At 27.8% G+C, this 14,399-nt stretch overlaps 3 protein-coding genes across 4 annotated transcripts; all 3 read left to right on the top strand.

The window, feature by feature from the left end:
- The first annotated feature begins 26 nt into the window (after nucleotides 1-26).
- Nucleotides 27-2,153, top strand: LOC410264 (tRNA-dihydrouridine(20) synthase [NAD(P)+]-like). 2 transcript variants are annotated; one of them, XM_016914989.2, is made up of 5 exons: nucleotides 27-439; nucleotides 556-1,069; nucleotides 1,141-1,386; nucleotides 1,476-1,814; nucleotides 1,901-2,153. In XM_016914989.2, the coding sequence occupies exons 1-5, from the start codon at nucleotides 265-267 to the stop codon at nucleotides 2,007-2,009; spliced, it is 1,383 nt and encodes a 460-aa protein (XP_016770478.1). In that variant the 5' UTR covers nucleotides 27-264; the 3' UTR covers nucleotides 2,010-2,153. The 2 variants fall into 2 exon arrangements, with proteins under 2 accessions (XP_016770478.1, XP_016770480.1); XM_016914991.2 differs by having other exon boundaries at nucleotides 113-449.
- A 467-nt stretch (nucleotides 2,154-2,620) lies between these two features.
- LOC551734 (general transcription and DNA repair factor IIH helicase subunit XPB) lies at nucleotides 2,621-6,947 on the top strand. The gene is made up of 13 exons (XM_624122.6): nucleotides 2,621-2,827; nucleotides 3,003-3,214; nucleotides 3,293-3,403; nucleotides 3,475-3,795; nucleotides 3,863-4,054; nucleotides 4,144-4,241; nucleotides 4,325-4,728; nucleotides 4,811-5,079; nucleotides 5,148-5,312; nucleotides 5,379-5,565; nucleotides 5,653-5,801; nucleotides 6,168-6,284; nucleotides 6,378-6,947. The coding sequence occupies exons 1-13, from the start codon at nucleotides 2,794-2,796 to the stop codon at nucleotides 6,504-6,506; spliced, it is 2,388 nt and encodes a 795-aa protein (XP_624125.1). The 5' UTR covers nucleotides 2,621-2,793; the 3' UTR covers nucleotides 6,507-6,947.
- A 449-nt stretch (nucleotides 6,948-7,396) lies between these two features.
- Nucleotides 7,397-10,498, top strand: LOC411552 (ceramide glucosyltransferase). Its single transcript, XM_395023.7, has one exon. It carries the CDS (start codon nucleotides 8,616-8,618, stop codon nucleotides 9,816-9,818), a length of 1,203 nt encoding a protein of 400 aa, XP_395023.4. The 5' UTR covers nucleotides 7,397-8,615; the 3' UTR covers nucleotides 9,819-10,498.
- Nucleotides 10,499-14,399: the final 3,901 nt, after the last annotated feature.

The raw sequence follows: 14,399 nt of genomic DNA, 5'->3' as shown, positions 1-14,399 counted from the left end.
AATTTTGAAGTAATATTGTTTGTATGTTCATGGTATTATAAAAAAATTTTGATGTGTGATAATGCTATGAAAAATTTAGAGTTATTAATTTACTATAATTTACTGAAATGCTCAAAAGAAAAACTTATATCTTAATAACTTATATTATTGAATAATAATGATGAATAATAAACAACAATAAGAAAATAAATTAGAAACATTTATATTTCAAAACCATGAAAGGAATAGCAACATATTGACAATACAATTAATGCAATTAATAAAATGATAAAAATGGAAAGAAAAAGATTAAATTATGAGAATAAACTCATACTAGCACCAATGGTACGAATAGGTACTCTTCCTATGCGTCTTCTTGCACTTGATTACGGTGCTGATGTAGTATATACGGAAGAATTAATAGACTGGAAATTGTTACGTTCATTTCGTCGTGAAAATGGTAAGAAAATGTTAGTAAGAAAATATTAACATTATGATTAAAAAATAATTTAATTTAAAGAAAATGAGAAAAATTACAATACAATATATTAATTACTTTAAAATACATTTTTTTAGATGTTTTGGGAACAATTGATTATATAGACAAAACGGATGGTACAGTGACTTTTCGAACTTGTCCCAAAGAGAAAGATAAAGTAGTTTTACAAATCGGTACTTGTGATGCAGCAAGAGCATTAAAAGTAGCTAAAATGGTAGAACAAGATGTTGCTGGAATTGATTTAAATATGGGCTGTCCCAAACTGTTTTCCTTAATAGGAAAAATGGGAGCAGCTCTTTTGAAAGAACCAGAAACAGCTACAAATATTTTGAAAACTTTAGTAGATAATTTAAATATCCCAGTAACTTGTAAAATTCGTGTATTGCCAGATATAGATAAGACTATAGAACTTTGTGAACTTTTACAATCAACTGGTATAGCAGCAATTGCTGTTCATGGTCGTACTGTTCATGAAAGACCACAACATATGAATCGCAATGAAGTTCTAAAAAAAATTTCCAATAGACTTTCTATACCAGTTATAGCAAATGGAGGATCAAAAGAAATACAGAAATATTCTGATATTTTCAAGTAATACTTCATTTAAATTTTATTTTTATTATATTATTGTATAGTTTAAAAATAACTATAATAATTTATAGATTTAAGGAAATAACAGGATGCAGTAGTGTAATGCTTGCACGTGCAGCTGAATGGAATTGTTCAATATTTAGTGAAAAAGGTTTACTTCCTATGGAAGATGTGATAAAATCATATTTAAAATATGCTGTGGATTGTGATAATTCACCTTCCAATACTAAGTATTGTATACAAAATATACTTAGAGAACAACAAGAATCAACACTAGGCAAAAAGTTTCTTAGTTCTCAAACTTTAGAACAAATATGGTATGAATTATATTATTAAAATATGAATTATATTATATAATTATTTATAAATTGATAACATAATATCATTTATAAATATCTTGCTTTAGCAATTTATGGGATTTAAGTGATTATTTTTATTTGAAAAAAAAGGAATTTGAAGAAAAAGGTTTATTAGGAAGATCTCAAGTTTCACCTATGAAAGAAGATGAAAAACAAACTCAATTATGTAATAAAAGAAAGATTTTAGAGGAGGAAGATGTAATTTTAATGCATTGTGCGTTTTTAAGAAATAATTATATAACAGATCTTGAACTACCAAAAACTGTATTACACAAGTGGACACAAACTCAAAGAAAAAAAATGCCAAACTATAATACACAACAAAAAGGAAAATTATTTCGTTCTATTGTTACTGTTGATGGACGGAAATATGGATCATCTTTCTGGTAATAAAAAAATATATGTATATTATAGCATATATTTTTATTTTATTAAAGCTAAATTGTTAAAATATCTTTTAAATTATTTTAAGGGAAAAAAATAAAAAATGGGCAGAACAAGGTGCTGCTTTAGTTTGTCTTTTTTCTTTAGGCTTAATCAGTGAAAAAACTTTTGATACAAACAGTAATGTTCCTTCTTGACAGTATATAAATAAAGTATAAGAATAATTGAGAGTACTAAATAAATATTCTTATATTATGAAAATATCTTATATTATCTTATAAAATTTAATCTTGTATTTTTTTATCTGATTTATTATCAATAAAAAACATTTTTCAGATATATATAAGTTTAAAATTTATTTTATTTCTAAGAACCTAACAACATTATAATATAACATGTATAATATATATATTATATATAATATATATACATATAATTGATAATTAATATTTTGAAATACTTAAGATATATTACAATAATTAAATTATTATTAGAACATTCGTTTCAGTATTCTTCATATATAAATGTAATGAAATATCTTTTTAAAATTTTTAAAAAATAACCATTAGTGTTTATTTAAGAATTATTTAGTTATTTAAAAATAACTATGATATAAATTAATATTTTTGTTATTTAAAAGACAAAAAATACAATGGTGTAAATAAATGTAAACAAAAATTTTTTATTTTATTTTATTTTATTTTATTTCAAAATATAATTATATTCATATTAGCTTTATAAATTGAAAAATATATATGTATATTAAATTATCTTATTGAGTTTATATCTATATTATATTTTTTCTATGACTAACCATTTTTCCATCATGTATACACTCTAAGTTTTTCGCATTCTATCTTTAAAGCATTTAGTTTATCTTACGTATGTTTGTTACATTGTGAAAATTATTAATTTTTTTAATTTTTTTAAGTATAAATATAATAAAAAAGATTACTTATAATTTGACGATTAAATTTAATAATGGGTCCTCCAAAACGTTTCAAAAAAGACAATGGTATAATTTTATTTATTTTCTATTTTAAAATTAAATTTAAAAAAATTTTATAATTTTTAATTAATTTTATTTTTACAACATTTTCTATAAATTAAAATGTCAAATTATACTATATATTTATAAAGAAAACAAAATTTTTTGATATTGCAATAAAAACTATCATTTATTTTTATAGACAGAGGTAAATGGAAAAAACGTAAGGAAGATCCAGAAGAATACAATGAAGATGATACTTTAGATGATAATGAAACTGAAGGTATACCTGATGCAGCCAAGAATGATGTTGAAAAACAAGATGATACAGCATTGGAAGATGAATTTGGTGCAAAAGATTATCGTTCACAAATGATATTAAAACCTGATTGTGCTTTAAGACCACTTTGGGTGGTAAGATATTAAAATTAATTTATTTTTTATAATTTTTTAAATATAAAAATTATTTTATTATTATGTAAATATTTTTAGGCACCAAATGGACATATTTTTTTGGAATCTTTTTCACCTGTATATAAACATGCTCATGATTTTTTAATTGCTATCTCAGAACCTGTGTGTCGTCCAGAACATATTCATGAAGTAAAAATACTACTATAAATTCATTTATATAATATTTATAAAATTATAATATTTTAAATTTTATGTTTCAGTATAAATTAACTGCTTATTCTTTATATGCCGCTGTAAGTGTTGGTCTTCAAACACATGATATAATAGAATATTTAAAAAGACTTAGTAAAACTAGCATTCCTGATGGGATTATAGAATTTATTAAATTATGTACATTATCATATGGTAAAGTGAAATTAGTATTAAAACACAATAAATATTTTGTTGAATCTCCATATCCAGAAGTATTACAAAAATTATTGAAAGATCCTGTAATTCAAGAATGTAGATTAAAGAAAAATGTAGAAGATGATAAAGATGAAATAATTACAAATGTTCAAAATAAAACAAAAACACCACAGGTAATTGTATATCAATTATATCACTATTTTAATGAAATATAATATTAATAATTTCTATTCCTTTTAGTTTGGAGCAAAAGCCATAACTAATGTTCCTACTGGAACTACTAAAGTAACAGAACCAACTAATGATCAGGTTCCAGCAGAAACAGCTGCTGTTCCTGAAGATATAACTACTTTTTATGATAAAATAGATAAAGAGGATGAAGATGAAGAAGAAGAGCATGAATTAAAAACAGTTAGTTTTGAAGTAAATCAGGTATTTTTGAATTTTTACTTGAGATTATAAGAAGTAAATTTATAAATATAAAAAATTCATAAATATTTATATTAAAAGTTTTTTTACAGGAAAAAATTGAAGTTATACAAAAAAGATGTATTGAATTGGAATATCCTTTATTAGCAGAATATGATTTCCGTAATGATACTATAAATCCAGATATAAAGTACAATAAAATAGCACATATAATAGATTTATATTTAATACAAATGATAAAAAATATTTAAAAATTAATAAATTATGTTTTAGCATTGACTTGAAACCATCAGCTGTACTGAGACCCTATCAGGAGAAAAGTTTAAGAAAAATGTTTGGAAATGGACGAGCTAGGTCGGGAGTCATAGTCTTACCTTGTGGTGCCGGCAAAAGTTTAGTTGGAGTAACAGCTTGTTGTACAGTTCGAAAACGTGCATTAGTATTATGTAATTCTGGAGTGTCAGTAGAACAATGGAAGCAGCAATTTAAAATGTGGTCTACTGCGGATGATTCAATGATTTGTCGATTTACGAGCGAAGCGAAAGATAAGCCTATGGGTTGTGGAATTTTAATTACAACATATTCTATGATTACTCATACTCAGAAACGTTCATGGGAAGCGGAACAAACTATGCGATGGCTTCAAGAACAAGAATGGGGAATTATGGTTTTAGATGGTAATATATCTTTTTAATAGATTGAATTAATTGAAAAATTATATTTTTTTCATTAAATTATTTAATATTGTTATATTTATAGAGGTACATACAATTCCTGCAAAAATGTTTAGAAGAGTCTTAACAATTGTTCAATCTCATTGTAAATTGGGATTGACCGCGACATTACTTCGAGAAGATGACAAAATTGCTGATCTCAATTTTCTTATTGGACCTAAACTGTATGAGGCCAACTGGTTAGAATTACAAAAAAGAGGTTTTATTGCAAGGGTACAATGTGCCGAAGTTTGGTGTCCTATGACACCTGAATTTTATAGAGAATATCTTGGTTGTAAAATGAGTAAAAAATTGGTAGGTTATTTTAATTTAATTTAACTTGATATAAAATTTTTGAATTTTCAATATTATTCTATTTATAGTTACTTTATGTAATGAATCCTAATAAATTTCGTTGTTGCCAATATTTGATACGATATCATGAAAGGCGTGGCGATAAAACCATTGTTTTCTCGGATAACGTTTTTGCTTTGAAGCATTATGCTATTAAAATGAATAAACCGTATATCTATGGGCCCACTAGTCAAGTAAGTATAAACGTAAAAAAAAAATTGCAACAATTGTTAGATATATAATGATAAAATTAATTTTAGAGTGAACGGATACAAATTTTGCAAAATTTTAAATTCAATACTAAAGTGAATACTATATTTGTTAGTAAAGTGGCTGATACTTCTTTTGATTTACCAGAAGCTAATGTATTGATTCAAATATCTTCACATGGTGGTTCACGGCGTCAAGAAGCACAACGTTTAGGACGAATTTTAAGAGCTAAAAAAGGTAGTTTTAGTTATAGTTTTTTTTAAATCATTTTACATAAAATCTATTAATCATATTAATTATAAATATTATTATGCTTTTTTATAGGTGCCATTGCGGAAGAATATAATGCATTTTTTTATACATTAGTATCGCAAGATACGATGGAAATGAATTATTCGCGAAAACGCCAACGTTTCCTTGTCAATCAAGGATATGCTTATAAAGTCATTACAAAACTTGCAGGAATGGAAGAGGTACATATTAAAGTATAAAATATTAAAGTAATATTTCATTAACAATAATACTTTATCTATTTAATTATTACAAAATTATTTTTTAACTAATTTTTGAAACTAAAATTCCAATTTTTCAGATATGGATATACTTTTAAAATTTATTTTTAAATTTGATAAAGATATGCATTTTAAAATAAAACATGAATATTTTTTTCCATTTAATAATTTTTAAAATAGTTATTTCTTCAGAATAAATAACATATTTTGATTTTAATTCTATAATAATTATTATAACTAATAATCGAATACTATTATAATTAATAATAATTAAATAAAAATATTCTAAAATTATTTCAAATTTTATTAATTTAATTATTAAAATAGGAACCAGATTTGATGTATACATCTCGAGAAGAACAAGGACATTTGTTACAACAAGTCCTATCTGCCAGTGATATGGATGCGGACGAAGAAAGAATACCAGGAGAAGGTCCAAGACCTGTAAGTTTTGTGACATTAAAAAATATGTTAATCGAATCATAATATCTATTATTCATATATTATTCTATTTTATTTAAATTATTATTATTTCAGATTGTACGTAAAGCTGGAAACATGACATCAATGTCTGGTGCAGATGATGCAGTTTATTATGAATATAAAAAAGCTCCTAGTTCATCTACAGCAAATAAACATCCATTATTTAAAAAATTTAGAGCATAGTAAATTTTAATTATGTATATATAAAATTATTTCAAATTTATCATTGTTTACTAATTAATTCAATATTTATATGTGTATAAAAATCTTCTTCAAAGTAAACATCATTTTTTTACTGTGTAAAAAAATTTAAATTTAAATATGAGCTCTGGTTTTTGTTTTTTAATTATGTTTTTTAAAAAGCAAGAATTAATAATTTGCTCGTTACATAGTTCATAGGTCTCTATTCTTTGTATATCTAATACGCCTGTTTGCACGATTTATGTGTTAGCAATACAATTTACGCCAATGTAAATTATCCGATGGATAGTTGACACAAAGAATGCGATAAAAATATTCCTGATAAATTTGTTGGTCTGGAGCGATAATCATAAAGTACCTGTAATATATGTTTAACGTTATATTTACTCGATTTCACTCAAATAAATCGAAAATATAAATTTATGTATATATTTTTCATGTTTATTTTATATACATAAATTATATTATAAAATTTGATGTATATATTATAATGTAACATATATTAAATTTATTTCATATATACAATTATATTAATAACTAAAATATTATTAATTAATAATATTAGTTATTAGAACATAATAAAGAAAATAATTAAAAACTTAAATTATTGTTTTTAATCTTGTTATTTTATTTTTTTATTTATATGTTATTTAATTTAATTTTCTTTTTAAATGTTCAATAGATTAATTAATTCTGTTTTAAATTTATCAAAAAATAAAATATAAAATTGATATATGATAATATATCTAACAAAACAAATATCTATTATTTTATTATCAAATAATTCATTAAAAAATCTATATCGTATAATAACAATACGTTCGAGTCTTAAATTTTTTTATAAAAATGGTGACTCGCGGGCGCTACATGCCAGTTGACTGTAGCGGCCGTCAACGCGTTCAGTCTGAACTTAGTAGCGTATTAGAGCTGCCGGCTGTCACATGCAGCCAGTTATCCTGTCGACGCTTGGCGGTGCGTCGTTGCGTGTAAGACGCGTTCGATTGTTTAAACCGCTATTTTGTCTCCCTTTTGCTTTTACTATTCGATTTTTTGATTATAATCGGTTCGAATCGACCAACAGAAGTCTGATTATCGACATGACATGCATCGGCACGCGATGGCAGTGCCGTAGTTGCGGTTGGAATGGAACAGGACAAGGCCGCGTAGGCGCATCGTTATGAAAGGAAGCAGTCGTCCGTGAATACAAACTGAACGTCCTATCTTGACATTATATACATTGCACTCTGAAGGATTGGTGAACTTCGGTTATTAAATGTTCATATGAAACACAGGAAGTGTCAATTATCGAAAGGCGTTGTACATTTGAGGTAAGAGGCAAAAAGGAAACGCTTTTATTCTGGATCCTATTTCATACAAGATATTTAGGGAATAAAAGATTGGCACTATTCAAGAACTATTAAAGAAAAAACGCATCAAATACAAGGAACATACTATCTATCGTGTCTCGTTAAAACTACCCGCGTGAAAGAAGTGAAATTCATGAATGTATTGGTGAAAATTGGGGAGGATCGTTGTTGGTGACGACAAAGAGGGTGCTTCGGTATCAGTAATTGTGAATAGAAGGGCAATCCTTGTCGCAGTGAAAAGTGAACAAGAAAGAAAAAAAAAGAAGTATATAAAGCCTGGTATATATCCGTCGGCACAGCGTGCCGGCGTTTTCAAGTGCTAGTAACCGTGGACGCGGTTACGTAGCCACCGTATAAGCCGCGCGGGGTTAGTTAGTGCGTGAATGTATTGGAAGCAGTGGCCACGTCTTTCTCGTCGTCGTCACCGTTGTGATCGCCGTGAAAACGGTGTTACACTGTGGAAATTGCCAAAAACGCTACATCATCGATGGCCCGCGCGATTTTTCAACGGCATCCGTGATCGCGGCACGATGGAAACGTCGTCAAGAATGCGGCGGATGTCATTTACTCGTCCCAAAAGGATGGCGGGCTTTCAGATTATCATTCAAATTGATAGGTACGAAAGAATCGAATAATCATAAAACGAGAGAGAAAGAAGACATCGAAGTGGTGAGGTGAGCTAGGAGTCCTGGAGGTTAGACCTCCGAATGTTTAGGATTTTTGCATGAAAATGAACTCCATGATATATACCCTCTACGGGTTTGCGATATTTTTCATGATATTCTGGTCAGTGATGTGGATTGTTCATGTACTGGCACTGATCGCTGGTCACTGGAAACTACATCGTAAAATCACTCAAGTACCAACCTACGAAACGCCCTTACCCGGTGTATCAATCATAAAACCACTAATGGGCGTTGATCCGAATCTATTCAGTAATTTAGAGACATTTTTCACCATGCAATACCCACGTTACGAGTTATTATTTTGTGTGGAAGATGACTCGGATCCTGTGTTAATGTTAGTGCGTAAATTGATCGAGAAGTATCCAGAAGTGGACGCAAAACTTTTTATCGGTGGCTGTAACGTAGGTGTAAATCCAAAGATCAACAATATGCAACCAGCATACGAGGCGGCCAAACATGAGTTTGTGTTGATCAGTGACAGTGGTATCAAGATGAAAGAGGATACGCTCTTGGATATGATTAATTACATGACTGACAATGTTGCATTGGTACATCAAATGCCGTTTACCTGTGATCGTGAAGGTTTTGCCGCAGCATACGAAAAAATCTTTTTTGGTACCGTACAATCGCGTATGTATCTTGCCGCCGATTTACTTAGGATAAACTGTCATACCGGTATGTCAGCTTTATTGAGGAAAGCGCCAATTGACGAGGTCGGTGGATTAAAGACGTTCGGTGTGTATTTAGCGGAGGACTTTTTCTATGCAAAGTCATTGACCGATCGTGGTTGGCGTATCACAGTGTCATCGCAGCCAGCGTTACAGAATAGCGGTCATTGTGAGCTACATTCATTTCAGGCGAGATTACGAAGGTGGGCAAAGCTCAGGGTAGCTATGTTGCCTACCATGATTGTTCTGGAGCCACTTAGCGAGTGTTTAGTATTAGGTGCCTGTGCTTCCTGGGCAGCCAGCGTACTTTTTGAGTGGGACTCCCTTGTTTTCTATTTAGTACACATACTTTTGTGGTTCATGTTCGATTGGACGCTATTGAGCGTCGTGCAAAATGGCCCATTACCGTTCAATAAGTTAGAATTTGTATGCGGATGGTTACTGAGCGAAATCACCAGGCCTTATCTTTTCCTTCAGGCAGTTCTAGATCCTCTGATACAGTGGCGATCGCGCGTTTATAAGCTCAGGTGGGGTGGAGTCGCAGAAGAGGTTAAGGCAAAAGTGAAATATTGAAATATCGTGAAAAATACGTTCTTAATTTTTTTCTTTTCTTTTCTTTCTTTCTTTTTCTCTTTTTCATCATTCTTTCCTTGTTTTTTATATGTATATACATTCATATACAGAACAACATCCACATCGAGCTGTACGCGTGGGTGTTTTGTAATATCTGATATATTATGCTATTACGCATATAGTACTTATTACGTTAGGATGAGAGAAAAATATATGTCATATACACAAGAAATGTATTAAACAGAAATATCCGCGTGCGCGCGTGTATACATATACGTACACACACACATATATATATACATATATGATATGTTTACATAAAATAGTAATCACGACATGGGTGTATGCACGTGCAAAGTCATTTTTCAATTATTCTGCATATCATCTCTGCTGGTTGATTTTTAACGGTATGCTTATTTTTTGTGCAATGTTCTTTGGAAAAAAAAAATATAGTATAAAAAAATAAAACATTTTTTATTTATGATAGGTTAGAAAAAGAAAAGATATATAGTAAATAATAATTAATGTATATATACATATATATATATAATCTTATTTTTTTAAGATCATTGTCCGAAACGGATAATCTTTATTGCAGTCGTTATTGCAGTATATTCAGCGCAAAATTATTGATATATTCTAATGAAATGATTTCTAAAAAAAAAAAAAAAAAAAAAAAATATATGATTGCGCAGGTTTCGCGATCAATATTTAATATTTTATTGGTATTGTCATTATCGGAATATTTTCACGCGTTTCGTTATTTTTGAAGTATTAATGTTAATATTGTTTTTGATTTGTAAATAAATGTTTATTTTTTTCAATATTTGACATTGAAAATTATATGATAAAAATAAAATATCGATACTTTTCATTATAGACAAAATTTTAATCGATAAAAAGATTAGATTTTCATTTTCTTTCATCATTTTCGAAAGAAATTTTTAGATAAATGTCCATTTTCGTTTCGCTTATATATATTATTGAACATAATATAAAAGAAAAGATATCAAAGATATATTACAAAAAAAAATTTTTTTCAAAATTTATAAGAATTGAAAATAATTATTGAATTAATTTTCTTGTTTTTTTACAAGAAAAAAAAAATCGTTTAAAAGTAAAGATTATACGATATTATTTGATCATATATTTCTAGAAAAAATTTTTCTAAAAAAAAAAAATTATTTTTCTCGTTTAAATATTTTCTAAGTTCTAATTTAACTCCGCTGATGCTGCAATTTATCGTTTACGTAACGTATCACCTACATAATATACAGTACATATGTCCATGTGCGTTTATTGCATATATTTCATAATACGCTGATCAATTTTCATTGATTGGTTCCTTAATACTGAAAAGATTAAGAGATTTTGAAAAGTCTAGTCTATATATATAAATAATTCGAAATGAAATTTCACTGATTGTGAGCGTCTGTGGTATCTGTCCATGTTTAAAGATAAGATTGTTGCTTGCTTTTTTTTTTTTCTCTATATTCTTCACTCGTCAATCGAGTTTCGCGAAAATTATAAACTTTGCAAAAATATCGAACCCTTTATTCTTTCTTTCTTACGAAAATTATGAGAATTTTGTTTGCGGCCAATGTTAATTATATCGTTTTCTTCTATTGTTTCATATATTTTAATTATTTTGTACACAACGCAATCAAGAAAAAAGAAAAAATAGTTTTCTCATGCTATTTGATTAAAGATAAAAAAAATCATAATGCCAAGATTTGTTTAATTGGCAATAAAAATGACATCTAGTTTGAAATTATTTATTTTAAAGCATTTTTATAAAAATTAACTACTTCTAGTGGATATAAATATATATTTTAATAGGTAATGAATTAATGAATTGTGACAAAAAATAATTATTCGAAAATTATTATTAATAAAATATGAATTTTTTTTATTTATTGTATAGAAAAAATAAGAAAAAATGAAGGGTGAATGGTCGAGGCAGAATATGAAAGTCTGTGTATCAAAAGATATTGCATATAAGCTTAGGTTTGTATTTTCCGCTTTTCAGTATTTTTTAATTAATTAATTTTTAGCGAATAAATTATTTAAAAGATAAATTATCGGAAAGACAAAAAAGACGTCTTTCGTTAATTTCATTATTGTTAAGTTAGGAAAATGTAAATATAGACACAATGCAGACTCTTCCAATCCGCGGAAGAAGCTGATTTAAACATATCTAATGCCGTAGAAGAATATTATCGGATTTGATAATAATAAAAGTTGCAGATTCGGCAAAAAATTTTTGCGCGAGGAGCGAAGCGGTGCCGCTTAAATGATAAAAATGAATCTTTAAAGCTTTTGAACCCTGACACTTTCATCAGTGAAGTGGTCAATTAATTGTGATATTTATACTGTCCCGTTCCATTACAGGACCAATAACTGTTTAACCCATGCCTCGTCATGCTTAAACGAAATAGTGTATGCGTTTAATTAACAGCAATTGCAACCCGTACGATTTCGACTAGATGGGAGCCATTGTGATTTTTGGACGGTTGGATAGCCTGTAAATGATCGTTGTAGACTATATACCGTTTGAAACCGAGTTACGATTCGATTTAGAGCTTGTATTTCAATTCGATGTAGTTTCGAAGTGAAATATCCAATATTCGATTCTAGGATTTTTGACACTTTGTATTAAAATTTCCTAAAGTTTTTCCGTTTAATCGTATATACGAGTTCGTATTATAGGTTAATTCAACGAGACACGATTATGACAGAAATATCGATCAAAAATACGTACGTAAAAAGTTTTTAATACTTTAATGAAGAATATTTTCTTTCTTTCTTCTGCAATTTTCTTACAAATATTTGAAATATTCACAAAAATATCGCTACTATCGATAATTTAATTCCGTACCATAACCTCATTTATACGAACAATAAAATTCCTGTATCACGTTACTCACCGTAACCTAATATTCGCTACTCGACAATTTCACTTCGTTGAAATGTGAAAAAACAAGACACGAGAAACTTCCAAAAAGATTTTATCCAAATCGATAATCGGGATTGAATCGAATACCGTTTATTTTCGTGCAAAGAACTCGTTGACTCGCGGAACGAGGGATCAATTGTGTCGGTTAGATTTCCCCTTGCGAATTACCTGGTGTTTTCGTACCGATAGAACACGGAATATCGGCTGTCCAAATCGCTTTTATTATGATTTATCGAAAGTTGAACGATTATTCCTTCCTTCCTTTCGCATGTTATATTTTCCATTTATATTCCCAAGCGATTTATATTTTTCGAATTTACCATTTAATTATCCATAAAAGCACGTTCATTTTTAAAATTTACGAATAAAGAAAAAATAGATAAAAAAAAGCCGTCGAATCGAAAGTAAGAATAATGGAAGGAAATGTATATCGTATTTTCAAGAATAAATCAAATGGATTAGATTATTTCAACGAAAAAGAAGGGGGGAAATGGGACAATATCTCGCAGAATGATCTCGCAATCGAAATTTCTGGAAGATTGCTTTGCGCAAAAGAGAAGTTCCTTTTAGAATGTATCGTGTTATCTTCTTGGATGTGATTAAAATTTAATTGAATGGACATAAATTTTATTGGAAAAGAAAATAACATTTATTCATATTTTTTACAAGAAAGAATGTATACGTACATTTTCTCTGTATTAACTATTAATCCAAGTCTTTTAAATTGTATAATTGTATTTTACAATTACATCAAAATCTCAGATATGACTTATTTCATGTGAAATTTTTTTTTTTTTTTTTAATTTAATTTTAACGTGCTGATTAAAACGATATTCCGAGAACGGAAATCATTGTTTCTATATTTTTATATATAACAATTCGAAAACAATGAATCATATCCTACGTATATAATATACGAAAGAAACGTGTCATTCCATCTTTTTATTCATTACAAAATTTCACTTAATTTCTATTAATTATTGAAAAATACCATTCCCTGATAATTAGAAAAGATTCGAAATTACATGTATGCGAGCCTACTTTTTAAACGGAATTAAATCTTTTAAATGGGACAATACGATACACTGTATATTTTTGTATACAAAATATGCTATTTGAAATCTTTGTTTAAACAAATTTTATTAACTCTTTTAAAAGTTTCGTGTTCGATGATATCACAGTTGTATTAAATTTCCAATAATCTTATCGGAGACGATGTTTCTTTTTAATATCCTTATCATCCGCGTATATTGCGTAAATAAAAACTTTTTTCTAATAATTTATCGATCGTATCGATCGATATATCTAATCCCTAATATCTAATCCCTAATCTTAAATATATCTAATCTTATCTTGACTTCGAAAATTCAATTTTATATAATCAATTTTATATAATGTCAAAATTATTATATTATATTATATTGTTATATTATTTTGTTCAAAATTGAAAAAAAAATGTCATTATCCGTATCCTTGTTAATTTTTTTTTTTTTTTTTAGAAACTAATAAAGATATTCCATTTATTTCTCCCTTCCTAATTTAACGTTTCAAAGAAATTAATTTTTTTTAACGTACGATATTCGAAACAACATTTGTAGAAAGGAACTTAACCTAATTTTATATAC

The sequence above is a fragment of the Apis mellifera genome, linkage group LG11, assembly GCF_003254395.2.
Source record: "Apis mellifera strain DH4 linkage group LG11, Amel_HAv3.1, whole genome shotgun sequence".
Lineage (NCBI taxonomy): Eukaryota > Metazoa > Arthropoda > Insecta > Hymenoptera > Apidae > Apis > Apis mellifera.
This window is presented reverse-complemented; position numbering and strand designations above follow the sequence as displayed.

Excerpts from the sequence above, each read along its gene's own strand:
- LOC411552 (XM_395023.7), top strand. The coding sequence starts at position 8,616 with ATGAAAATGAACTCCATGATATATACCCTCTACGGGTTTGCGATATTT.
- LOC551734 (XM_624122.6), top strand. The coding sequence starts at position 2,794 with ATGGGTCCTCCAAAACGTTTCAAAAAAGACAATG. Across the intron at positions 3,215-3,292 it reads CTTTAAGACCACTTTGGGTG|GCACCAAATGGACATATTTT; the intron begins GTAAGATATTAA and ends AAATATTTTTAG. Across the intron at positions 5,313-5,378 it reads TCTATGGGCCCACTAGTCAA|AGTGAACGGATACAAATTTT; the intron begins GTAAGTATAAAC and ends AATTAATTTTAG.
- LOC410264 (XM_016914989.2), top strand. The coding sequence starts at position 265 with ATGATAAAAATGGAAAGAAAAAGATTAAATTATGAGAATAAACTCATA. Across the intron at positions 440-555 it reads TTCATTTCGTCGTGAAAATG|ATGTTTTGGGAACAATTGAT; the intron begins GTAAGAAAATGT and ends ACATTTTTTTAG. Across the intron at positions 1,387-1,475 it reads CAAACTTTAGAACAAATATG|CAATTTATGGGATTTAAGTG; the intron begins GTATGAATTATA and ends ATCTTGCTTTAG.